At 42.6% G+C, this 25,966-nt stretch overlaps 1 protein-coding gene and 1 long non-coding RNA gene across 4 annotated transcripts in view; one reads left to right on the forward strand and one right to left on the reverse strand.

Annotated features, from left to right (window-relative positions):
- LOC132362260 (uncharacterized) overlaps nucleotides 1–12,434 on the forward strand; it is a 151,913-nt gene extending 139,479 nt beyond the window's left edge. The window contains exons 4-5 of the long non-coding RNA XR_009502320.1: nucleotides 9,491–9,574; nucleotides 12,112–12,434. This is a non-coding gene — a long non-coding RNA (uncharacterized LOC132362260). The remainder of the gene's footprint in view (nucleotides 1–9,490; nucleotides 9,575–12,111) is intronic.
- On the reverse strand, nucleotides 1,364–25,894 carry LOC132362256 (uncharacterized). 3 transcript variants are annotated; one of them, XR_009502319.1, is made up of 4 exons: nucleotides 25,240–25,894; nucleotides 11,209–11,286; nucleotides 2,973–3,081; nucleotides 1,364–2,748 (listed from the first exon to the last, which is right to left on the reverse strand). XR_009502319.1 is itself a non-coding variant. In XM_059916435.1 (2 exons), exons 1-2 carry the CDS (start codon nucleotides 25,860–25,862, stop codon nucleotides 15,889–15,891), a joined length of 660 nt encoding a protein of 219 aa, XP_059772418.1. In that variant the 5' UTR covers nucleotides 25,863–25,894; the 3' UTR covers nucleotides 15,811–15,888. The 3 variants fall into 3 exon arrangements, 1 of the variants encoding a protein (XP_059772418.1); XR_009502318.1 differs by having other exon boundaries at nucleotides 2,969–3,081; XM_059916435.1 differs by lacking the exons at nucleotides 1,364–2,748; nucleotides 2,973–3,081; nucleotides 11,209–11,286 and adding an exon at nucleotides 15,811–15,925.
- Nucleotides 25,895–25,966: the final 72 nt, after the last annotated feature.

Here is a 25,966-nt window from a genome sequence, read left to right on the forward strand (position 1 = left end):
ACTAAATGTTTATTCATCCTTATTCATACTTCAGTCAATACATAAGGTGTTGGGGGCTGGGCCTTTGGAAGGAGAATGATTCTTCATATCAACACCACCATCACACATTATTGAAATATTTTGGTGTGAATGGGGCCAATTGACACCCAAACTTCCCCTCCACTGCTATCTCCTCTCCTGTCTCCAGGTTCAGTAAGTTCCTTTATCTACTCTAAATCACAGATAACTTATCAAGTTACTGCTCCCGGGGGAATCTGTATTTTAACAAAGATCAAAACCTTAAGTGAAAAGGTGTCACTTGGTGGAATTTCAGAAGGTGAGGGTGGAAGGAGGTTTCTAAAACCCTTCCAATCACACCCCAGGTGTGGTTGCTTCAGATGTCTACCAGTAGAAGCTGACTCTGGCAGGAAGTCACTTGCACTTTTCACTAATTGAGGTCCTGCTCTCCTGAATCTTGCAATCTAAAAAAGAGAACTTTGATCCAGAGTGATAATAGACCAAGTAAGTTACCCCTCTGTCCAGGTATTGGCTGGGAGGTGGAGGGGGGACAGTCAGGTGGAGCAAGAGCTCTTGTTGGGCTTCAAGAACTTCACAGTTTATTGGAAGGGACAAAACACATCAGATGGTGATAAGGAAATGTGTGTGAGTAAAAGGAAAAGAGGTGTGTTGAAACAAGACAGCCTGAGGAGTTTATAGAACAGGAACGTTTCTCAGGAACTTGAATGCGTTGGAGGTCTTTCGAAAGGGTTAGGATTACACTGCCTGGAGGCTGAGGTATGGCCTGGAAAGTGACTTAGCCCAGCCCTTCCTAGCTGGATGATTAACTGGGTGATCTAGCACAGGGATCTTCACTGGAGAGAAACGGGAGCTCAGTATTGATGACTCATTCTCACCTACGTGACATCATTTTCAGATTTTCATTTAACTTTTCCCTTCCACATCAGATACCCCTAATTCTTGGGTGGTCTGCCACACCACTTCCTGCCAAGTCCCAGCTACTTTACTCTAGGTGGAGGGCTGGGGTACTGGATCTTATTTCAAAAGAAGAGAGGAAATTGAAACCAGAAAGTCTTTGTGATGAACTTTAAGAGATTCTTTTTTTCCTCCAATACAGGTTTCCCAAGGCTGCTATCTCTAGCTTAGGATATGGACCCTTCTTTCCTTCTTTCTTCCTTCCTTCCTTTCCTTTCTTTCTTTTCTTTCTTTCTTTCTTTTTCTTTCTTTCTTTTTCTTTCTTTTTGTGAGAGTTAACCATTCAAAATGGAAGTCCTTTTATAATTCGATCTAGTTATGCAAACATAGCCCATTGACGTTAACAAATAGAGACCGGATGCAAATAATCCACTCAAGCATAACATGGAATAATTAGTAGGAGCTAAAGCAAACTGTGTTTCTCCCCACCACCCTATTACCTCATAAGAATTCCTTCCATTTGGAAATGAGCAAGAGGAAAAGAAAAAAATGGGACTATTAAGATGTTTCAAACGGTCTTAAAATGACAGCAATAGAGTTGCTTAGATCACACAAGATTGCCATGTAAACAACCGAAGTAACTTCACAGTTATGTGAAATTAGGCATGCCTCCCTAAGAAAGGTTCAGTACCTCCATCTCATGAAGGCTAAATTAACTACCTCAGGAAAGCAGATCCCAAATGGAGGTCACTGAGTCAGTGATTCATAGCCAGGTGTGCAGAAGAAGACTAGGTTCTCTGCGATTCACTGAATAGGGCGTCATTGAATACAGTGAAATTTTATGACATTCCCTGGGGCACTGGCTGTTTTAACTATTCTGGATAGAAAGCCAAGCAGTTGTTAGGTGAGGCCTAATACAAGGAACCCTAGAATGGTAGTGGTATTGCCATTTTCTGTAGAGAAGAAAGTTTCTGTTGAGTAAAAGGAGGTAGGTAATATAAACCAGTTCACAGCAAGTCCTCACAGCTCTGAACTGGCTACCATTACCGTCTGCTTTTCTCAGCATGCCATTGCCTTATGAGTGGCTGTTTGATCAAGAGGCTGACATCTTGACTGGTGCAGTGGGTCAGATTTTCTTTTAGAATAATTCTTGATTTTTTTAATAATTAATTAATTAATTTATTTATTTATTTTTGGCTGTGTTGGGTCTTCATTTCTGTGCGAGGGCTTTCTCCAGTTGTGGCGAGCAGGGGCCACTCTTCATCGCGGTGCGCGGGCCTCTCACTGTCGCGGCCTCTCTTGTTGCGGAGCACAGGCTCCAGACGCGCAGGCTCAGTAGTTGTGGCTCACGGGCCCAGTTGCTCTACGGCATGTGGGATCTTCCCAGACCAGCGCTCGAACCCGTGTCCCCTGCATTGGCAGGCAGACTCTCAACCACTGCGCCACCAGGGAAGCCCCAAGAATAATTCTTGATTTTTAAAGCTTTTTTTTTTTTTTGCAGGGTCCAGGACTGGGCCCTGTGAACCTTCATAGGTGGCAGAGAATAAGAAGAAAAGTTGGGAAAAAAAGAGATAGCAATACTTCAAGTTAGGGAAACCCTCCAGAGAAGCATTTGAGTGAAATCTTCCCGATTTAGCTCTGTGACTGAATTAGACACAAACCAAGAAATGCCCAGAATGTCCTCAGTAAATGTTGGTAGAATGAATGTTGACCAAAACCCTGAAGCTCCTTTCATGAGATTCTCCAGAGCTTCGATGTTATTGACAGGATGTTCTTCCTAAGGTGAACCTCAGTCCCCTTCTCCAGCAACTGCAGCTCATTTTCTCTCTTCTTACTCTGAGGAAAAACAGGGAAGATGCTGATATTGTTGTTCTTCTTAGGTCTCTGTTAAATTTGCACATGTTAAACCTGCCCTCAATTTTCCATATTGTGGACTAAATAACCCCAATTTTGAAAGTTTTTCCTTCAAAAAGGCAATTTCACAAACATTGCCATGTGACCATCTTAAGAATTACAGGTGTTTAGAAGTAACTTACATATGACCATATAGACATACCCACACTGGGATAAATAATGTGCTTCATTCATAAAGGTCCCGTTTCCTGTTGAAATCCCTGCATCCTGGGCAGTTGGTGGCAGTGCTGTAGGCTTCTGTCTCTTCTCTCGAGCCTAGAAGGAGGTGATAGCTGATGAGCTAGACTTATAAGATGCAGCCTCATACTGATTAAACGTCCATTTTCTTGGGGAAATGGCTGACAGAAGCAGGATAAAGCTGTGAGGAAGCTTGTAGCAATTTCCCAAATCTACCACTACCAGTGAGCTTTATTTGTGTGCTTAGAGCAATTGTTAGCGAAACAATGGCTGGAAAATGTACCAGGGAGAAAATTAAGAAATGACAGACCTACTTCTAAAAAGTAAGAATAAAGTTTCGTTTGTTAAGTTTTTCAAAGCAGAAAGTTTCCCTTTAGCTAGATATATCATCCAGCTGTGGCACCTGGGCAAGGAAAGTGACCAGGCAGCATGGGCTCCAGTTATCTGTGTGCAGGCTCTGACCTGATCGGCCACTGCCCAGATGGAAGCACAAGCTCAGGGCTCTCTACTGGGGAAGAGAAACGTGGTGCAGGCCTTAAAATCCTAAAGCCACCTGTGAACCACGGTATAGGTACTGATGGGGTAGAGAGGGTATGCAGGAGTGTGGTGGTGAACAGAGAAAGCTGTTGCCTCTAAAGAGTAATGAAAAGGACTCTGGCTAGGGCTGTGCTTTCGAGCACAATGGCCGGTAGCCACATGTGGATATTGAGCACTTGCAGTGTGGCTGGTCTGATTGAGATGTGCTCTGAGTGTAAAATACGCACCAGAGCTCAAAGAATTGGTGTGAAAAAAAGGATGCAAAGTACATCATTTATCATCTTTAAGATCTACTACATGTTGAAATGATATTTTGGATAGATTGAACTAAATAAAGTAAATGATTAAAGTGAATGCTACAACATGGGCAAAGCTTGAAACACAATGCTAAGTGAAGGAAGTCAGACACAAAGGCCACACATTGTATGATTCCACTTATATGAGATGGCCAAGAGGCAAAGCAACAGAGACAGGAGGTAGATGGTTGGTTGCTTAGGGCTGGGGGTTTTGGAGGGAAATGGGAAGTGAGTGCCGATGGGTAGGAATTTCTTTAAGGGGTGATGAAAATGTTCTAAAATTGATCGTGGCGCTGGTTGTACAACTCTGTGAATATACTCAGTTGTACACTTTAAATGGGTAATTGTATGGTGTGTGAATTTTATCTCGATAAAGCTGTTTAAAATTAACAAATTTGGATGCAAAAAATTTTTTTTACCTGTTTAAACTTTAAAAAAGGTAGCTAGTAGAAAATTTTAAATTATGTAAGTGGCTGGCATTATATTCTGTTGAACCTGCTGGGCTAAGGGGACTGAGGGTGAAGAAGCTGGGAAAACCCAGGCTAGTGGTTCCCAAAGGGATGGTCATAAACACCAGGCAGAAGAGCAGCCAGACGTGGTCACCTTTGGTTCAGGGCTAAGAGGAGTGAGGGGTGACGGAGAGCCTAGCCTGGAAGGTTGGGGGGTTTTGAGGATAAGGATATAACTCCAGGACTGGAGCAGGCCTCTGCACCAAGTGCCAGCACGGGACTGATGGCAGACCCCAATTTCTGGCCCCTAGGCAAACAGGGGGCGCCGAGTTTGGTCACCTCTCCAGGACTCTTATCAGCCCAGCCCTACCTTTCACGAGTGGCTGCCCTGGCTGCCTCTGACCCAGGCTGGCAGCCTCTTGGGCTGAGAGGGTCCACATCTTGACGCACCTGTAACGCATCTGCATACCTGGAACCCAGTCTTGGTGAGCTATGGCAGGCAGACCAGGAAGCTCTGGCCTTGTCCTGGGGGATGGAAACTTCTTCAAAGAATATTGCCAAAGGAGCTTGTTAGGTCTGCTTATGAAATGTCGTAAACAAACCCTTGAGTTGGTCAGAGGCTTGGCTGGATGCAGCATAAAGGGAAGCCTTGGGTGCCTTCTTGGCATCCTCTCCCCAACCCAGGTTTCTTTCCAATTCAGTTCCCCTCCCCCTCAAAAAAAGAAGCACAACAGTATTTCAAAGGACACAGCTCGGTGAATGATGGATAAGGAAGCTACACTTAGGGCCTCCCAAAAGGAAGGATCCCATGACTTATCTCTGGAAACCAGAAAGATGATTGGACTGAAGGGTAGATTGGAGTGAATTAGCCAGATGAATTGAAACCCCAAAGGTCTAGTTCTGAAGGAGGGGGTCAGTGCCCTAGAAAGGAGAGAGAAAATTAAATACACTGTATTTGGCAGTGGCTATTTAAATTTTAAAATTGCAAAGTGAGAATTTGACATTATCCTGTGTCTTATCCAAGCTATGTCCTGAAATTTGCTCCAGTAGTAAATTTAGTTTGTTTCTCTCATGACTGACTGTGTACCAGGTTTCAGAGGATGGGGTGGTGATCAGAGAAAATGCGGTGGACAAAGTTCATGAACCTAGGAGTATTATGTGGGCAGAGTAAGAGCTCCTGTTTTCTTGCTGTGATGAAGTAACAGCAGAAAGTTAACTGTTCATTGAAGGCTTGGGAGACATAGAGGTGAGCATCTTCTGTATGACTAGAAGCTCCTGAAGGGCAAGGTTATAAATTATTCATGTCTGTATCTCCACCATTGGGACTGGCACATGGTAAATACTCAAGGAATACTTGTAGCGTGGATGGTTGGATGGAGGGAGGGATATGACACAGTAGATAATTGATTAACAGTTCTGTTATGTAATGATTTAGTGTTTTGGGTGGTGGATGATGAGGAAGAACTTGAAAGATTTCATTTATGTGATAGGGAAATAAATTCTGAAAGTGTTAAACTAAAACATATGATAGCATATTGCATATTTGGTTTTGTCAGCTATCTAGTTTTTCCAAACAGTGCTTAGACATGTTGAATAAGAGTGTGGGTAGAAAGGGGAAAAACATGCCTAGAATTACAGCTCATGGGCCTCTCTCTCTGGATCTTGGAAAATGCAAACCACTTATGAGTGGACGAATGACTTAATGATGATGTTGTCAGGGCCCTCAGAATAAATATTGCCTTTTCCATTCCCACTGCTGGTACTACACAGTGCAGCTGGTGTATCATCAAGAGGCTGAGATCTCCTCATCCCTCTCTTCTGAGTCAGGCAGCATAAGGTGGTAAAAAAGTTGCTCAAGAATCATTTGAATCCTTCATCCCTTGTCCTTGCAAGGTGAGGCAATCCTTTCTGACCAAGGATCCTGCCCTATAAGTGAGTTGGCTTTTTGTGTTTGGCAGTTAGCAACCTATATTTTAAGTCAAGGTATTTAAAAGTCAGGACACAGAAAGAGTTTCTGTCTCCAGATAGTTCTATACCAGAGCTTAAAAGGCTCGTCTGGAATATTAGAGGGCAGGGAACTTCAAAGAAAACAAAACCATGTGTTATTTTCAGATTGAACTTAGATCTCTAAAAATTCTGTGAAACTCTCTTATGTGGGTCCGAGGCACGCCACTAATCGAGGTGGACGTGACCCTGGTAGGGTGAGCTAAGAAAGCTGGATTCTTTGAAGGAAGTAACTTTCTGTGATATCATGTCGGGGATGTGCAGGTGCAGCTGGGTGGGAGCCCTTGGCACCAGGACTCCCTGTAATGGGTCCAAATCCCTGGTGCCCATACTCCTTGACCCAAGTCACTTCTGCTCATGAACCTGTACTGTGACCCACAAGCAGCCAGCAGCAGCTGAAAGGAAATGATGTGGCAACTGTGTCCGAAGACGATGGTTAAATGTTGGAAACAGAAAAGAAAATCCACTTAAAAATATGCTGTTGTATTTTACAAAGGCTGTGCAAGATTTAGAAAGCATGTTTAGCATTCCAAGTATGCTCCCTTCTGTGTCTTTAGAGACTGGCTCTGAGAATGATTTTTTTGTTTATTTAACATTTAATCAAAAGAGACATGGACCCCACCAGCTTTTGAGGAATAGCTTCAGTAGCACTGCCTCTTTGCATTTAGTTTGAGGAGAGAAACTTCAACCATACAGAGAATTTGGTGTCTGTAATATGTACTAAAAGATCAGCTGGTCTAACTTTACAGGGCTAATAAAAGGGAAGAATTTTCCTGTGCTCAGGTCTTTTATGAATTATAAATAACCATTCACTTTGGAAGATAGCACATCATAAAATTTTTTTTTCACAAATATGCACAAATCCATTTTAAGATCCAAGAAAAAAGATGTTCAGAAGTCTCAGATGTACTCAGTTTTGATTTCGTGGGGAAACATATTCTTTTACCATATGGATGCTTTTAAAGGGGCCTTCAACTGGGGCTCAATAATGACACCCTAGTGGCTAAATAAGGGATTTCTTTCCTTCTAACATTATTTCCCTGTTATTAAAGGTGGAAAAACCTTCCACAAATAGCATACTATTAGAGTGCTTTAGGGGGTATCCTGGGAATCAAGGTTATGTGTCTGCTCCAGAAATACTGTCTGTAATTATCATTCCCCAGTGGTTCTGAGGATGCAGTCTTGGTGCTTTCATTAATTTCTTGATTCTACAAGTCTGAAGTACTTGCCGGCTCTTGATATTCAATATTTTACAGTAGGAGTTTTTTTTGTGTGTGGTTTTTTTTTTTAGGGTCACAGGTCTCTCTCCCTCCCTTCCTCTCATAATAACCATTTCCTGGCTTCTTTTGTCTGCTACAATAAAAGGTATGAAAGACTAGATTTGAAAAGAAAAAGAAGTCAGATGTGAGATTCTTACAAACCCAAGGCTTCATCTTCTGTGTTTATAATCTAATATGAATATTAAAAGATAGAGTATTTAGATCTAACAAACAACTGAAGAGGGTCCACGGGTAAGACTAGCACATTCATTTTCTTCCCCCAACACTTTACTGTGAGCGTTTCCAAATATACCCAAAATTTTACACAGCATTTTACAGTGAATCCCCATATACCCACCATTTAATTGTAGAGTCTACCATTAACATTGTACTACCTTGCTTTATTGCATATCTATACATCCCTCCTCCATTAATCCTTCTTATCTTTCTCACGCTTTTTAAAGTAAATGGGGGCTTCCCTGGTGGCACAGTGGTTGGGAATCCGCTTGCCAATGCAGGGGACACAGGTTTGAGTCCTGGTCCGGGAAGATCCCACATGCCGCGGAGCAACTAAGCCTCTTCACCACAACTACTGAGCCCGCGCGCCTAGAGCCTGTGCTCCGCTACAAGAGAAGCCACCACAAGGAGAAGCCCGCACACCGCAACGTAGAGTAGCCCTTGCTCGCCGCAACTAGAGAAAACCCACACGCAGCAATGAAGATCCAATGTAGCCAAAAATAAATTAAAAAAAAAAAAAAAAGTAAATGGCAGGGACTTCCCTGGCAGTCCAGTGGTTAAGACTGTGCCTCCACTGCAGGGGGCACAGCTTCGATCCCTGATGGGGAAACTAAGATCCTGCATGCCATGCGGCATGGCCAAAGACAAAAAAAAAAAGAAAGTAAATGGCAGGCATGAACCAAATTCCACCTAAAAACTTCAGTTTGATATTTACTTTTTTCTTCTGATGTAAAATTTATATATAATGAGATATAAAACCTTAAGTGTATACTTTCTGAGTTTTGTGTACCCAAAGTCCTATTAAGACATAGAACATCACTATTGCCCCAGAAAGTTCCCTCCCACTTTCCTGTCAATCCTCGCCCCTACTCCCCTTCCCAGAGGCAAGCACTGTTTTGATTTTTTTCACTACAGATTAGTTTTGCCTATTCTAGAATTTCATATAAAAATGGAATCAAATAAAATAAACTCTTTCGAGTAAGACCTTTTTCACTCAGCATACTGTCTATGAGATTGAGTCACGTTATTCTGTGTGAAAGTAGTTCATTCCTTTGTATTGTTGAGTAGTATTCCATTGTGTGACTATACCACAGTTTGTATGGTCATTCATCTGTTCAAGGACATCTGGGATGTATCCAGTTTTTGGCTATTGTGAATAAAGCTGTTGGGAACATTCTTATACAAGCCTTTTTATAGACATATGCTTTCATTTCCCTTGGGAAAAAACCTACTTGCATAATTGCTAAATCACAGAGTAAGTGTATGTTTAGTTTTTTTTTTTTAATTTTTATTTTATATTGGAGTATAGTTGATTAACAATTTTGTGTTAATTTTAGGTGTACAGCAAAGTGATTCAGTTATACATATACATGTATCTATTCTTTTTCAAATTCTTTTCCCATTTAGGTTATTACAGAATACTGAGCAGAGTTCCCTGTGCTATACAGTAGGTCCTTGTTGGTTATCTATTTTAAATATAGCAGTGTATACATGTCAATCCCAAACTCCCAATCTATCCCTCCCCTCCACCTTTCCCCCTGGTAACCATAAGTTTGTTCTCTAAGTCTGTGAGTCTGTTTCTGTTTTGTAAATATGTTCATTTGTATCATTTTTTTTAGATTATGCATATAAGCGATATCATATGATATTTGTCTTTGGTGTATGTTTAGTTTTTAAAGAAACTGCTATTCCTTTTTCAAAACAGATGTTCCATTTAATATTCCCACCAACAATGTATGAGAGTTCCAGTTGCTCCACATCCTTGCTTGCATTTAGCATTGTCATCCTGGTGAGTATGTGGTGATATCTCATTGTGGGTTTAATTTCCATTTTCCTAATGACTAAGAACATTGAACACGTCACCATGTGCTTATTTGCCATTCATACATCTTCTATTGTGACATGTCTTTTCAAATCCTCTATCCATTCAAGCAATTTTTTTGTCTTTATTACTGAGTAGGAGTTCTCTATATATTGTGGCTATCAGTCCTCTGTCAAGTTTATGTTTCACAAATATTTTCTTCCAGTCCATGGCTTGCCTATTCATTTTCTTAATGGTCTCTTTTGATGAGAAATTTTTAATTTCAGCAAAGTCCATTTTATCAGTTTTTTTCTTTTATGGTTATGGCTTTCAGTGACCTAAACAAACACATTGATCTTAATAAATGGTGTTCCTAAAATCTATTGTAGGCTCAAGGAAATTCAGAGCTTCACTGGGCTCATTGTAATAGCTGTTTTTGCCTAAAGAAACATTGCTTATGTACATATTTGGAACAATTAAGGAAAATCTGGTGATCTGTCAACACTCACTCTCAAGAACATCCCAGAGAATGAAGCAAAGTCTAGATCTCCCTTTCCACTGCGCTTTATAATAACAAGCCTGTTTTGATGGCTGGAAAGAGTCACAACCAATAAAACCACCTGGTCATGGCCTTGTCATGGAATCAAGTCAGCCCTTCTGGTTATGGGCATCATAAGTGGCTTTTTATAAATTAATCATATGTTATTGAAAAATCACATCTTAAATGGTTTGAATGTACAGCATGAATGAATGAAAAGTCTTCCCCAGAAGGCTTTAAAAAAAAAAGAAAAGAAATCCATAGAGAGAGCCAGGTGTGAGCGATGGCATGGGGTAAAATTAAGAGCAGACTGAAAGGGGGAATAGTGGGCAATGAGAAAAACAGGACTTGGAGAAACAGAGAAGCTGAAAGGACTCTTCCCACCTGTTCTTAGGCTGCACACAGGCTTTCCCCAAGATTTTACCCCTGACTCTTTGCCAACTGTTCTGCTTGTCAGTGAAGCTGTTTGATTTCTCCCTTTGTTTCTCATTTGGACCAAAGGAACACTCAATACGGACATGACATTTTGAAAACTCAAGTCACATCTTTTTCACCCTACCTTCATTGTTGTTCTGGCCTACTTTCTCTTAGACATTTTCTTGAGGGTGCAGGCTGAATGTGGTCTTTCAAACTTCATGTCAACTCCCTTGCCTGTCTCTCCCTTTTTGATTTCATTGTCTCCCAATGATCATTAATGTTCTACAACTGCTTATTTAGTTGTGGGTTATCCCAGGCCTTTTGCTTCTACTTTTTATCATTAAACAAAATTTCCCCTTTATTAGAGACGGTGATTCAGAAAAAGAAAGGGATGTAAGTTAAATGGATGACTTTTACTGTTTGATTATAGGTTGAAATTAGCAGTCCAATTTTTGTTTTTCACTGATCCAGTAGGTTTTTATAACCTACCATTTTGGTTTCTGACTGTATGATTCTCACTGGAAGTTGTCTTGAAATATAAACTGTGGAGAGAGAACACCAATTTGCAAAGCCCTGGGCAGTGCTAACCCTGGAGAATATTCACCGATGACTGTGTGGGTGTGCCTGCCAGGCCGCAGCAGGATCTAGGATAACTTTCCCAGCTTACCTGCCTGTCTTCATCCAATGACTTGATTATGAAGAGTAGATGTGGGTGGTAAGTTTTTCTGGTCTCCTGGATCTGTTCCTGAAGAGAGCAGATAAGGTCAGAATGAGAGAAAGCTAGGTTCTGAATTAGAAAAATCAAGTAGGACTTCAGAGCCTCTGAAATAATAAAGCTATGCCCTAAGTCATTAATACACAAACATGATTGAAATAATCGGAAGGGAGAAACAAATAGGGTTAAGGTCACAGGGCCACTTGATAAATTATGCCTGGCTATGCAAGTGGGTTAAATCGCTTCCTAAGATGTTGCCAACAGCACAAATATCTGCATTTAGCCTCACATGCAACAACAACAACAAAAATGAACCAGAAATACTAAGTTTCTTCCCCTTTGGAAAAGCTAGATACTGCTATTATAGTGTCTCCATTAAGACACAGGAGGATCTTGGGCAGAGTGAGCTAGGTGGGTCCCACTGGTCTGTGTGGGTAGAGTTAAGTGAGGAGCTTGGTGGAAAGGTTTGTGAAGCTGTACTTTCTGTAAGGCAGTCCTGTTGCCAATCCTCCTCACAATCATTTTCTCCACATGAATATTCTTCTTTACACCAATGGAAGTGGAAGGTGAAATTGTCCAAAACTCAGTCGTGGAAGCTTATTCTTTTTTCTCATTTTGAGTTACTTCAAAATGTATATAAAGTAAAATGCAGAATCCTGAAACACTGTTTCAGTCTGAAACTAAGCTCAAGCTCTTTGGCTTGAATGTAGGGTCCCTCATGAGCAGAAGCGTCTGAGTTGGAAAGGGGAAATGAATAATAGGGGATGGGACCCATGGGAAACATGCATTGATGTACCTTCTTTCATTCTCTTCCTTCTTTCTTTCCTCCCTTCCTTCCTTCCTTCCCTCCCTTAGTATTCTTGTATGGCTGCTCCATCTTTCTAAGGACCAAGTCTGAGAGCAAAGGGAGAGGCATGGCATGGAATGGAAGAAGACTAAAAAAACTTTTCTTGTGACTGAATAGAAACTGACAATAAAAATGCTGAAGTCCAGGGACTTCCCTGGTGGTCCAGTGGGTAAGACTCTGCGCTCCCAATGCAGGGGGCCCGGGTTCAATCCCTGGTCGGGGAACTAGATCCCGCATGCATGCTGCAACGCAACTAAGAGTCCGCATGCCGCAACTAAGAAGTCTGCATGCCAAAACTAAAAATCCCGCGTGCCGCAACTAAGACCCGGAGCAGCCAAAATAAATAAATAAATATTAAAAAAAATGTTCCATAAAATTTTTAAAAATGCTAAAGTTTGGTGATTATATTGATAACTGAATGGAAAATCAGTACTATACAGAAGCTTAACTTATCTTTCAGGCAAGATAATTCTGTTTGCTTTTGATGTATTGCCAGAGTTCTGCAGGAACATCTGGCTGACTGGCAGTTATGTTTTCTGAAGGGAGGGTTCAGCTGCTACTACCATCAAGTACACTCTAACTTCCCTTAGTACCATAAGGTTTATCTGAATCTCAGAATATCTACGATCATGCAAGATCCAAATTTCCCTTCGAGCTGATGTTTGTCTTTCATTTGTTTCCTAATTAGCATTCAGGTTTCAGCCCAAGAGTTCACTGCCAGAGGTATAACGTCTCCCTTGGTGGTGACCCCTGTTGTCATCCTTCTATAGTGAATTCATAGGACTGTTCTCTGATTTTCAACTTCGCTTTGTGGTACCAGGTCTGTGAATGTTCAGTTGACAATACGTGCGCGCCTCTCTCATTTCCTGTTTTTAAGGGCTGCACTTAATTTATTTGAAAGGGTGGAATATTTTAAATTACAATTCAGCAGTTTTACTAAGGAAGGCTGTAAAACACAATGAGCAAGGAGTTTTACTTCCTCCTTACAATTGCTACTGCCCTGTTTTGAAATCTTGATATCCTCCAATCAGTGGGAATGACTTTAACTTAGGCTGTGACATTTTGAAGAGCAACCACGCCATGGCTGGAGCTGTCGAGGGGCATGGGACTCCTGCACACCATAATTCCATTTTTCCAGACGCCTTGTTTGTACCTGGAATGTGTCTGCCTGTGCTTGATACTGCTCTATCGTGTTGAGTCCCCCTCCCCCAGGCACAGCATTTGGATTGGTTATGGAATACAGTTGCTCAGCCAATCAAGTGTAACCTTTCTCCTGCAACCCTAGCAACACCTGACAATGGTGATTGACAAATGTTGAGAGCAAACCTGACAAATCCAACCAGCCATTGACAACGGTCCCCGTCCAGGGCAAACAGGGCTAGCCCTGCCCACAGAGCACTTTGTGTGGCCAGAGGAGTTAGTGGTTTGTGCCAGACCTGCAAAAGCAGAACCTGCATGTGGGAGCACAGGCTTGCACCCAGCACCCTACCCCGATTTGCTGCCACTCTGGCCAAGCTGACATTAGTTGGTCAAAGCCAGCACTGGAGCTGGCGTCTGTGGGGTGTGGGAGGGTCTCATCATCTCTCATACTAACCTAACCCACACAGCAACCCACCCCCCATACCTACCAGAGTCTTTTCAGTGGTAGGAGAAAGAGCCCACATAAAACTTTGGCTCCAGGGTCGCACTTCCGGCTCTGATGCTAATTTGGCCCTCAGGGCAGGGCCAGAGGAGCAAAATACCTGGCTGTGTCCCCAGTGGCACCTTTCCAAGCCTCCTGGCTATGTATTTTTACCTCCCAGCCTGACTCTGAACCCTGCTGGGGTACAGTTGGCCTGTCTGCCTCAGCTGCGGGCACACTTGGACACTCCTCAGGACACTGCTGGACCTGAATGAGCTCTCACTTCTCTCTGAAAGGCTTTGAGACTGAGGGACCTGTAGGCAGACCTGGCAGAGGCTTGGTGGGGTGGGCTGGGGGCTGGGAACAGGATAAGAAAGGGGACCTGCCAAGAACATGCACAGACAATTCATAGGCAAATGCACGTTCCCACAAAGACATAATAGCTGTGTGTGTATGATGCCCTCCTGAAGTCCTCTTACACGATCATTCCAGTTAGTCTAGCCACCTTGAAGGCGTATTTCAAACTGTGGTTGAGTAATCCACTGTGTGGTGAATAGCTGTTAATGAAGCTGAAAATAGCTGAATCATCCAACAAGGAATCTGAATTAATTTTTTTATGGTTACCCTGCTAGACAAGTTGGTGTCACGACAAAGACAGACCTGGGGATATATACAGACATTGGCACACACGGATAAACCTAGGCAAGAGGAACAAAGGTGGAACAAGGTGGGAAAAAGAGAATAAAGAAAAAGGAAACTTCAAGGAGAGCCATGCGTTGAAGAGTGTGAAACCCAAAGTAACATTGTGAAATTAGTGAAGTTCATTCAGCAGCCCCCTTCTTATTAGCACCACCCTATAGGGCCTGTCCTCAATTTAATTTTCCATGAGAGGTGGCAGAGGGGTTGGCACTCGGTCACTTTAACTAATCCCTTGGGATTATACATTGATAATGGCTTCAAGTCTTAGCCCTTAGGGGGATATCGATATTTTTCAAAGGGGGCTCATGAAGGTCCAAAAGAACTAAATCTCTAATGGTTGAATTGTAAATTGAGAGGAATAACTTTAGAGACTTGGCCTTGCTCAAACACACTTTTTTTTTGAATTTTATTTTTTATATAGCAGGTTCTTATTAGTTATCTATTTTATACATATTAGTGTATATATGTCAATCCCAATCTCCCAGTTCATCCCACCACCACCAGCCCCCACCGCCACTTTCCCCCCTTGGTGTCCATACGTTTGTTCTCTACGTCTGTGTCTCTATTTCTGCCCCGCAAACCAGTTCATCTACCGTTTTTCTAGGTTCCACATATATGTGTTAATATACAGTATTTGTTTTTCTCTTTCTGACTTACTTCACTCTGTATGACAGTCTCTAGATCCATCCATGTCTCTACAAATGACCCAATTTTGTTCCTTTTTATGGCTGAGTAATATTCCATTGTATATATGTACCACATCTTCTTTATCCATTCGTCTGTCAGTGGGCATTTAGGTTGCTTCCAGGACCTGGCTATTGTAAATAGTGCTGCAATGAACATTGGGGTGCATGTGTCTTTTTGAATTATGGTCTTCTCTGGGTATATGCCCAGTAGTGGGATTGCTGGGTCATATGGTAATTCTATTTTTAGTTTTTTAAGGGACCTCCATACTGTTCTCCGTAGTGGCTGTATCAATTTACATTCCCACCAACAGTGCAAGAGGGTTCCCTTTTCTCCACACCCTCTTCAGCATTTGTAGTTTGTAGATTTTCTGATGATGCCCATTCTAAGTGGTGTAAGGTGATACCTCATTGTAGTTTTGATTTGCATTTCTCTAATGATTAGTGATGTTGAGCAGTTTTTCATGTGCTTCTTGACCATCTGTATGTCTTCTTTGGAGAAATGTCTATTTAGGTCTTCTGCCCATTTTTTGATTGCGTTGTTTTTTTTTTTTAAATATTGAGCCGCATGAGCTGTCAAACACACTTTTAAGATAGAAGCCTCCTCTGGATATTCCTAAAGCCAGAATTAAGGCAAGAAAAAGTAGTCAGGGTGGGATGGGGAAGTGCAGTGGGCAGCAGTCCATCAGATGGATGCTTTACAGGAGGATGACACCTTAGATGGGGAGGGAGAGGAGCAGGCCAGCTTCCACACGGAAATGAGGCAGGAGGTAGTGTTAGAATCACCCATATCGGTCCTTCAGGGAACCTGGAAACTTTCTGGTGACATGAGATGTGGAAAATTACAACACAGGGTATTATATAATGTGTTAAAACCAAGTCTTATAGAGCCATATATACACACATAGGTTCTAAGTTCAAAGTCTAAAAGAAATTAAGCCATTCTCACAGGATGTAAAATTGTAGGGATATTTGCCTCTTCAGCAGACAAGTAAACTATCTTCTTCCTTTTCCAGATTTTTCAAATTTTTCAGTTATTACTGGTCAAGTTTTCTGTGGAAGACTTAATTATTAAGACTATATTCAGACTACAGCTATTAAGACTACATACAGAACAACAACAAAAAAGAGGCAACATCTAATGTTTATTTCTTGCTCTGAAAGTTAAGAAATTTTTATCTACCTCTGAAATAACGAAAGAAAAAATAAAATTGACAATGTATATCGTACGGTTCTTCGTAACCTAAGTTTCCCGTGTGTCAGGAAGAACTTATAAAATGTCTGAAGTGTTATGAAGATGCTTAGAGGAAAGAAGGTAAAAGTTCTCACTTAGAGCTAATAGTTCATGTTCAGCAATTTGAACTTGTCTTAAGGATAAACCCAAGAGCCCCGAGAGAGGGCATAATGAATCTTTAATGTAACAGTTTGGAGCGAATATTTTTTCCCTCTTAACCTCTAAGAGATCATTGTTTCCTCTTTCCATGGTAACCAGAACACTTGAAATTGCCAAAACTTGAGACAAAAACCAGAAAAATAGAATTAACAGAAGACAAATGTTAAAGGGAGCATGTATCACAGTGTGGCAAACGTTTTGAAATTTGTTTGGAAAGATTTTCTTCTTATTTCTTTGCTTGGAATAAGGCCACGATGTCTAGAATGTAGTAGCAATAGCTTCATGGCATGCTGCTGCATGTTCATTGAGTAGATTTTACTCTTTTCTTGAAAGGGAAGGAGAGACCCATGGGCCTTGGCAGCAATCAAGGGAAGGTAACATGTTGGAAAGCTGCTCTCCGGGCAGGCCATGATGTTAACCACAATGAGGAGGCCAGTCTGGCTGAAGTGCCCTTGCTCCCTCCCTTCCATGGAATGAACAAATACTTATTGAGCACCTACTATTTTCTAGGTAATCTGTCCTACACTCAACTAAATGAAAAATTACAATTCGAGAAGGGCTTTTAGGGGAAGTACATGAACTACAAGAGTGTGTAGTTGGCAGAGCTGACCTGTCGGAGCGGCCAGGCCTTCCTAAGGAAGTATGATTAAGCTGAGTAGGAGGAAACTAGGCAGTGATTGCTGGGCCCGGGGAGAGAGAGCATTCCAGGCAGTGGGAACTCTGGGGCAAAGGCCCTCTGGGGGAAGTGAGCCTCAAGTGTTCAAGGAAGTGAAAGCAGGCCGGAGCAGTCTGTGTTGGCAGAACCCCAGAGAGTGAGGGGCATGAACCTGGGACAAGGCCAGCTGGAAAGGCGAGCACCAGCCAGGTCATTCCTAATGCATAGCCTTGAGTCTTGCCAGGCCGGCTTGTTGAGGATTTTGTTCTCTATCCCTCCTCATTCCAGGGTGAACTCAAGCTGTAACAGGAAGGCATGACAGGCCCTTCTTGTGTGTGATGTGGGAATGGCAGCTTCTGGTTTATCTGAAATCCGTTAGGATATTGTCATAAATTCCAGATGTGAGCCACCAAGCTTCAAAGGATTATAATTTTATAAAGACTTTAAACCTAAATCATACTCAAGATATATTATTTTATGTACGATCATTCAACAGGCACCTCAGCGCCATCATCATGAATTTCAATTATCATCATGCATTAACCCCTCAGAAGCCAGAGTTTGACCGTCTAGTAACTTTCCCTTTATCTGCGACCTACCTGGAATCCAGGAAGTCTGCAAGAAGCTGAAATAAATGTGACATAGACTGTGCATATTTTAACCATAGGGGATGTCCTCATTAAGAACTTAGTTAATTTTTATTTTACACACAATTCTAACAAGTGGGTTTTCTGGGTTCCAAAGCTACAGCAAATGGGAAGCAACAATTCAGACAGGGAGGAGGAATGGGGTTATATGACAATAATTAAAAGTAACAGGGGACAGCACAACTGTAGAGGAGAAGACCAAAAAAACAGGGAAAAAAGACATAAAAACTAAAAACTAAATAAAAGGTGAAAGGAAGGAAGGAAGGAAAGAAAGAAGTCTAGAGTTTTTAGTTGTGGACAAACTGTCTTACATGCCTTAGTAGCTCTTGAGGTCATCATTGTGTTTATAGTGAGACCCTATGCTTAAGAAGCCAAGGAAGTGCATCACGTTAGAAGATTTCTAGCCTACAGGGTTAAGATTTTTTTTTAAAGTTTTGGTACTTAAGAAATAAATCTTCAGTTTTTTTTGGGAAAATGTCTATTCAAGATGGTTCTTATAAAGGTTCTTATAACCATGGTTTTATTGTAGTGTAGTTCTGTGGACGTGTTAGTTAATATAGATTTCAGGTTGAAAAAATATCTGACATACGAGCTTTTGCTGAGACTGCTTCATTTCACAAGATATTTAATTCTGGGTTTGAACGAACTCACTGGAAGTGACACTTTTCATATCTGAATTGTCATGATGCTATTCTTGACAAGGGATGAGTTCTTGAATATTTAGAATATTGTAGGTGATAAAAATGTCCTTAATAAATACGTTATAAAGTTTGGCTTTCACATTTTTAACTTTAATTTTCATGCTTGTCTCTTAAAAGCAAATAATCTTTTTCTAGGCATAAGGTGCCCCCAAAATTTACTTGGTTGTCTGAATTTTATGTCTTTACTTCCTCCAGATGGGAATGAGAATGAATAAAATATTGTTTGATCACTTTGGAAAATGCTCATGCTGTATGTTTATGAAATGATTTGGGGGATGACATTATTTTCTGCAAATACATCCTTCATACATGTCAGAGCACGTCTTGACTCCCTAGAGAATATGTTCATACCGTAGCATTTAATGTCTTAAATGTGTTTTTCTCCTACCATCTCACCTACCAGAGATATGTGCAAAGAGTGAACTGGTAGATTGATGCAATTTTGAGGAAATCATTAATTTTCTAAGTTAAGATTTTTCTATAGTGCTACTTTTTCAATGTTTAAAACTGGGAGTTCTTTTTCCAGTTGACACAGGTAAATAAATATGGAAGTAAATATTTTTTACATTATTCAATTAAATAGTATTCTTGTGTCTATCTTGTGACAAGCTTAACAAAATACTTACTAAAAAGTTACAGTTACAAATAACCCAATCAAAAAATGGGCAGAAGCTCTAAATAGACATTTCTCCAAAGAAGACATACAGATGGCCAAGAAGCACATGCAAAGATGCTCAACATCACTAATTATTAGAGAAACGAAAATCAAAACTACAATGAGGTATCACTTCACACCAGTAAGAATGGCCATCATCAAAAAATCGACAAACAATAAATGCTGGAGAGGGTGGGGAGAAAAGGGAACCTTCCTACACTGTTGGTGGGAATGTAAATTGGTGCAGCCACTATGGAGAACAGTATGGAGGTTACTTAAAAAACTAAAAATAGAACTACTGGGTCTTCCCTGGTGGCGCAGTGGTTGGGAGTCTGCCTGCCAGTGCAGGGGACGTGGGTTCGAGCTCTGGTCTGGGAAGATCCCACATGCCACGGAGCAGCTAGGCCCGTGAGCCACAATTACTGAGCCTGCGCGTCTGGAGCCTGTGCTCCTCAACAAGAGAAGCCGTGATAGTGAGAGGCCCGCGCATCGCGATGAAGAGTGGCCCCCACTTGCCGCAACTGGAGAAAGCCCTCGCACAGAAACAAAGACCCAGCACAGCCATATATAAATAAATAAATAAAAATAAATAATTAAAAAAAAAAAAAGAACTACTATATGACCCAGCATATAGTATATAGCATATAGCATAAAAAAAAAAAAAAAATACCTGGGCATATACCTGGAGAAAACCATAATTCAAAAAGATACATGCACCCCAATGTTCACTGCAGCACTATTTTACAATAGCCAGGACATGGAAGCAAGCTAAATGTCCATCAACAGAAGAATGGATAAAGAAGATGTGGTACATATATACAGTGGAATATTACTCAGCCATAAAAAAGAACAAAATCATTCCATCTGCAGCAACATGGATGGACCTAGAGATTGTCATACTGAGTGAAGTAAGTCAGAGAAAGACAAGTAGCATATGATATTGCTTATATGCGGAATCTAAAAATAAAAGGGTACGAATGAACTTATTTACAAAACAGAAGTAGAGTCATGGATGTAGAAAACGAATTTATGGTTACCAGGGGTGGGGGGGAGGGATAAACTGAGAGATTGGGATTGACATATATATACTACTATATATAAAATAGGTAACTACTAAGAACCTGCTGTAGAGCACAGGGAACTCTACTGGATACTCTGTAATGGCCTATACGGGAAAAGAATCTAAAAAAAAAAAAAAAAAAAAGAGAGTAGATACATATATATGTATATGTATAGCTGATTCACTTTGCTGTGCACCTGAACACAAAATTGTAAATCAACTGTACTCCAATAAAAACTTTTTAAAAAGTTACAGTTTTTTAAAAGGGGAAGGACTAAAAGCTATAATTAAATGTGGCATTTCCTATTTCTTTTGGCTATCACTAGGTTCTAAGTCATGTTGGAGGCTTGTTAAACATTCCGGTTCTGAGATGGTTTCATTTGATGAGATCTTCACCATTGCACTTTGGATTGGAATGAATAGACTATATTTACACTAAAATATTTTTGCTAAAAATTAACAAGAGTAGATTATCTAATATTTAACAAAAGCAAACACTTTTTACCTCTAGAGGGGGGAATTATTGTCCAAATTACAAAATTTGAAGCAAATTAATTTATAAGCAAATTGCCAACCTGATTTTTTTGTATATGTTGAGATGTAATGATTTATTTTTCAAAAACCCAGATTGTAACTTTAAAGACTTTTGTCTTAACAGAATACACTGCTCTTAGAAATAGGATGGAAAAGATTGGTTGGTTGATCAGTTGTTGAATACACTTTCTTATACTTATAGAAAATTCTAGAAAACCTGTGGGTGATAATGTGGCCGCTGAATTATGAATTATGATGTTTCCCAACTTGTCTTTTCTAAAGAATTATCCAGGGCATACATTAAAACAACAACAACAACAACAACACAGATTCCAGGTCCCACCCCAGCCCTCTCCAGGGGAGAGGTAAAGGAAATCTAAATTTTAAACAAGTACACAGGGCTCTTCTTATAATCTGGGCAAGTTTGGGAAATACTGGATAATGGGAAAAGTTCTGGCTTTATCATCAGACAGCCTGAACTTGAATCCCTGCTAGGCCAGATTAGAGCTGAATAACCTTTGATGAATTTCTTTGAGCCTCAGTTCCTTCATTCATTTCTTGTGCCAGGGCAGGGCGGGGAGGGGTGCTAAGGGGGACTGGCGACCAAATGAGTTACTGTTTATAAAATACCTAGCACTGCATCTGCACCCACTCTCTAAACAATGATAATAGTGAAATATCAGTAGTTTCATTTTCTGGAATTTAACAAAGTTGAAATGGATCAAATTTTTCCCCTCTTCAAAGATAGAGCAGTGGTTTTAATGCCCACTTCTTATTTTGCCCAAGGATCTATTTGGTGGAAATGACTGACGAGGGAGATTCTTTTGGCACTTTCCCCTGTTATTGGACATTTTGTCCTGATAAGTGTCATCTCTAATATCTCATTCTTTACTCTTTTTTTGGCACATAGAATTCTCTGTCATTCCACTGAAGGGGAGAATAAGCCTGATTCATAGGCTAACTATGCTATTTTAGGCGTTTCTTTCTCTCTAAATAATTTAATTATATCCCAGGGAACATAATTGGCTTTGGTTATAATATAAAAAGTATACCCCAATATGAGGAAAAGCATGGAAGTGGGAATAACTTTGTGTCCATCTTCAAATGACTTAAAGTTCCTTAGATCTAATCTAATTCTCACATCTTGGAATCTTCCTATTAATGGAAAATTATTCTCTTAATTAGCTGAGATGACTAGCAACAATGACCAGGCAAAGCCATTTTTTTCTCCTCCTAAGTGCTAGGGCTGTGTTAAGTTCTTGCCACCAAAGGGTAGTTTTCAAACTTGACTGTAAAGAAGACTCACATGGGGAGTAAGTGAGTGTCAGTTTCTGGTTCCCAGCTCCAAAACTGTGTGCAGTGCTCTGGGGCACTCTAATGATCTCTCTTTGAAAACCACTGCTCCAGGAATTTGATACATCTCTATTGAATTTAATTCAAATTTTCATTCTTAAATTAAAGACAGGTAGAGATGCCATGACAGATGTCTAGACAGGACTCCACTGCTCCTTTCAAATAAATTCCTTAGCTATCCATCTATTGATGCATCCAACTGCAACAGGCCAGGTGACTGGTATGGTGCTGGGGGAGAGGGTGTCTCTCTTCTTTGTGGCTATCAGTTTAGCTACTGGGAGTCCTGTTTATGAAGTCTGCCTAAGAGCCTAGCTCCTGACCACACTGGCCGATGTGGTGTGGTGTGATTTGATATGATGAGTCACTGCATTTGGGAAGCTGGAGACTTTTTGTACTTTCATTTCCTACCATTGCCTAATGGTAAACATTGAAGCATAACCAGAGGCTTCTAGCCCTTATGTGGTCCCTACAGTAGGGGCTTGTTTGAAAAGGGCAATTATAAGTAATTTAGTAACGATTTCTATGAACACCAGAAAAAAAAACACTGTAAATACCTCAAAAATGAGAGTGGCACAGTACCAGCCAAAGATGACATACTGTCACTTACTTCTTCCTTGACTCATGAGGGTAGCTGACCTCTGGGGAGACAGAAGCCTTGCAGTGCAGTGCTGGGCACCTGGGACTACAGAGATGGCTGAGGCATAATCCCAACCCTCAGAGAATTTCTAACCAGGGAAGAGAGAGATGAATGGCTTGAGCAGGTGTAAACATAGCTGTGACCCTCGGCAGAATGGTATAAATGTCACGAGAAAGATCCAAAGCGTTACAGTGGCTCCAGGAGAGAGAGATCACACATCCAGGTGGCTTTTCCTAGAGGAAGCGGCATTTGAGCCAGTCCTGGAAGGAAGGGTAGGAATTTGACAAGTTACAAGGGAAGAGACAATGTCTCTCTTACAGGCCACAGGAACATCTGGAACAAATGTGCAGAGTGGGAAAGTTGGGATGACATCTGGGGAGCTGGGAGAGGTCCTGATGGGACCTAACAAAATTCTTGATGGGGAACTGGAAGGTCTGCTACATTTTAGTGGAAGATTAGGCTGGAAAGTTGGGTTTGGTCAAGATCATATCTGAATTTGGACTTTTCCTAGTAGGTGGCAGGGAGTCATTTAAAGGGACTTGAGCAGGAGGGTGACACCATCAGAATTATACTTTAGGAAGCACAGCAGCTGGGTGGAGGAGGATTTGCAGGAGGAAAGGTTATACAGACACACCAGCGAGGAGGCTGTGCAGAGTGAGGAGGAGGAATAATTGACTGAGCGAGAGGGGCTGGGATAGATAATGCAGCAAGTAAACCTATATGGGAGTTACAGGCAAAGGCAAAGAGGAAAAAATCTTGGGGGCCTGTGAACAGGTGGCAACAGTAATAACAATCTAGGGGAAGGAAGAGAGTCTGGTTTCCAGGGAAATGTGGTACTTTGGGTTTGAGGTGGCAATGGAAAAGGGAGCTGGCCACCAGGAAGAAATGAGGGAGCTGAAGCAGAGACCATGGTTGGGAGTTGGGAACAGTGGAAACTCTCCAAGGGGTGGGCCACTAAAAATGGAGAAGAGGACCCTCATAGTCTATAGGGCAGGGTGTACCTTAAACAGTTGGGAGGAAGAGAAACCCCATAGTAAGGCAAAGAGAGATGAGTTGGAGACACTGAAGGGACAGGAGAGTGTCAGGGAAACTAGAGGGAGGAGGACAGTTCAAGAGGGAGGGTGTGGTCTCAATGTAAGAGACTTGCAGAGAGGGAAAATGGGGTTAGGCTGAGCTGGAGGCTCTAGATTCATCTTTGAACAGAGAGTTTAAGGAAATCCCTCCAATGTAGGGTGATGCCTTAAATCCAGTCTCTTTGGTTCAATACAAAATCAAGATCTCTAAACATTAGGCACCTCCAAAGGTGTCTACTTTCCTGTTCAGTATGAATTAACTTCTTCCACTAACACCACGTAGGACCCTGAATGAGTCACTTACGCTGTCTGGGGATATGAGTTTTGTCATCTTTAACTTTCCAGTTCAGCGATTCTGTCTGTACCTGTATGAAAATTCTTTGTAAGCTACACATTACACAAGCCTAAGTCCTATCATGACTGTGTTTGAAGACGGAATGGAACCCAAATTTTACTTTTTGACTTTCTTCTATCACCTATATATTTTAAAAATTTAAAAACTTTTATTTTTTAAGAAACCCCGAAATAGAACTGGAGGAAAAATCTTCCCTCTCCCTTTTGCCCATAAAGACAGTCTTCCAGTTTTCTACCCAGGCCTTTTCCTAAGCATTGAGGAGGTGCCCAGAAAAATACCAGATGGATATACAAAAACATAATGTCACCAAAATTTTCCTAACTAGTAAGGCAGCTATGGAAAGTCTGCCAGCATCAGGTCCCTTGGGGACCTGCAGCCTGGGGCTCGGTGAGGCCTGAAGAGGGGAAGAGCCAAGACCAGGAACTCGAAGTCTTCGGGGCCTCGGCCCTGAGTGGGCGATTTTCTTTAAAACTCGGGAGCGCTCTTATCGCTTTAAATCCAGGCAACGAGGCGGGCAGGTGGGTATCAGCCAATAACCTTAAAAGATGCGAAAGTGTCAAAGGAGATACGGTTTATCTTTTACAATAGCGACAGTTATCGGTGACAGGGTTTACAGGAAAAACAAAAAGGCACGGCAAAGAGTAAGGATGTCTCTAACGTGGTAATTAAGTCTGTGTTTTGGACCCAGATTCAACCGAGCTCTGGAGAGTACGAAGAACAATGTCCGCGGCGTTCCGGGTTCAGCCGGGACTCGCTACTTCGCCTTCACCGGCGCCCTAGCCCCAGCAAGCTGCGCTCTCCGCTCGCCCGCCCCCACACTGCCTTGTCCCGGGAGGATGGGCTGTTCGGGCGCCGCCAGGGCGGCAGAGAGCGCGGCGTGTCCTGAGCGCCAGGGCTCCCCGCAGCCTGGCGCCCAGGGCAGACGCGAGCCGCAAATCTAAGTGCGCACCGACCGCGCTCGCAGCCACCGTCCGCCGCCGAGCGGCCCGGGCGCGCCGTCTGCAGACGGCTGGGTTGTTCGCGCGTGCCCGTAGGGTGTGTGCGCGCGCGCCCGTGGCGTGTGTACTCACAAAGGTGTGTTTGCTAAATCCACTTCCCCGGTGTGCCCTCCACCCCGAGCCGGAGCACCCCCGGGCCTGGAGCGGGATCTCGGCAGAGCGGCCGCTGGGGCTAGTTCAAGTTCCCCAGCTCGGCGCCGGCGGGCGGGCCGGCTTCTCCGCCCGTGGGGCTGAAGGAGCGCGAGGGCGGGGCGGCAGCGGCCGGCTCGAGACGCGCGTCGCACAGCTGCGGGACAGGTTCCGAGCGCTCTGCGCGTTTCCGGACACTTTGGCCGGCTCGGTATCCGAGACAGAGCGCACGCGGGACTCGGGGCTGAGTGCGCCGCAGCCAAGAGGGGCAGCGGAGCTGGTGCTCTTCTTCTCCGCCTTGGTCTGCAAAAGTGAACTGGAAAACAGCCGCCTAACGCAGCCTCCTCCCTCTTCTCCGGCACCGCAGCCCGGGCTGGGGGTGGGGGGAGCTCCTCCGGGCTGACTGGAGGGGAAGCGGGCGGCCGGACGGCCTCAGCCGCACCTCCTCCGCCTTCCTCACCACCCCAGTCCCCCGGGTTCCACGCCGCATTTCTTTGTTTTGAAAGCACCTCCTCCGCCCAGAGGCTTTTCCCCCGGCGGTCAGGCTCTGACGGGGGGTGGGGCATCGACCCGCGGGCCCCGCCCCCCGTTTAGCCCGGACCCCTCCCCCGTGCTCACCTCCCATCTCCCCTTCCCTCCCCGCTGCGACCCACGAGGCGCGTCCGCACTT

This window comes from Balaenoptera ricei, chromosome 3 (genome assembly GCF_028023285.1).
Source record: "Balaenoptera ricei isolate mBalRic1 chromosome 3, mBalRic1.hap2, whole genome shotgun sequence".
Lineage (NCBI taxonomy): Eukaryota > Metazoa > Chordata > Mammalia > Artiodactyla > Balaenopteridae > Balaenoptera > Balaenoptera ricei.

Excerpts from the sequence above, each read along its gene's own strand:
- LOC132362256 (XM_059916435.1), bottom strand. The coding sequence starts at position 25,862 with ATGCCCCACCCCCCGTCAGAGCCTGACCGCCGGGGGAAAAGCCTCTGG. Across the intron at positions 15,926-25,239 it reads GATTTAGCAAACACACCTTT|AAAGTTTCCAGGTTCCCTGA; the intron begins GTGAGTACACAC and ends TCATGTCACCAG.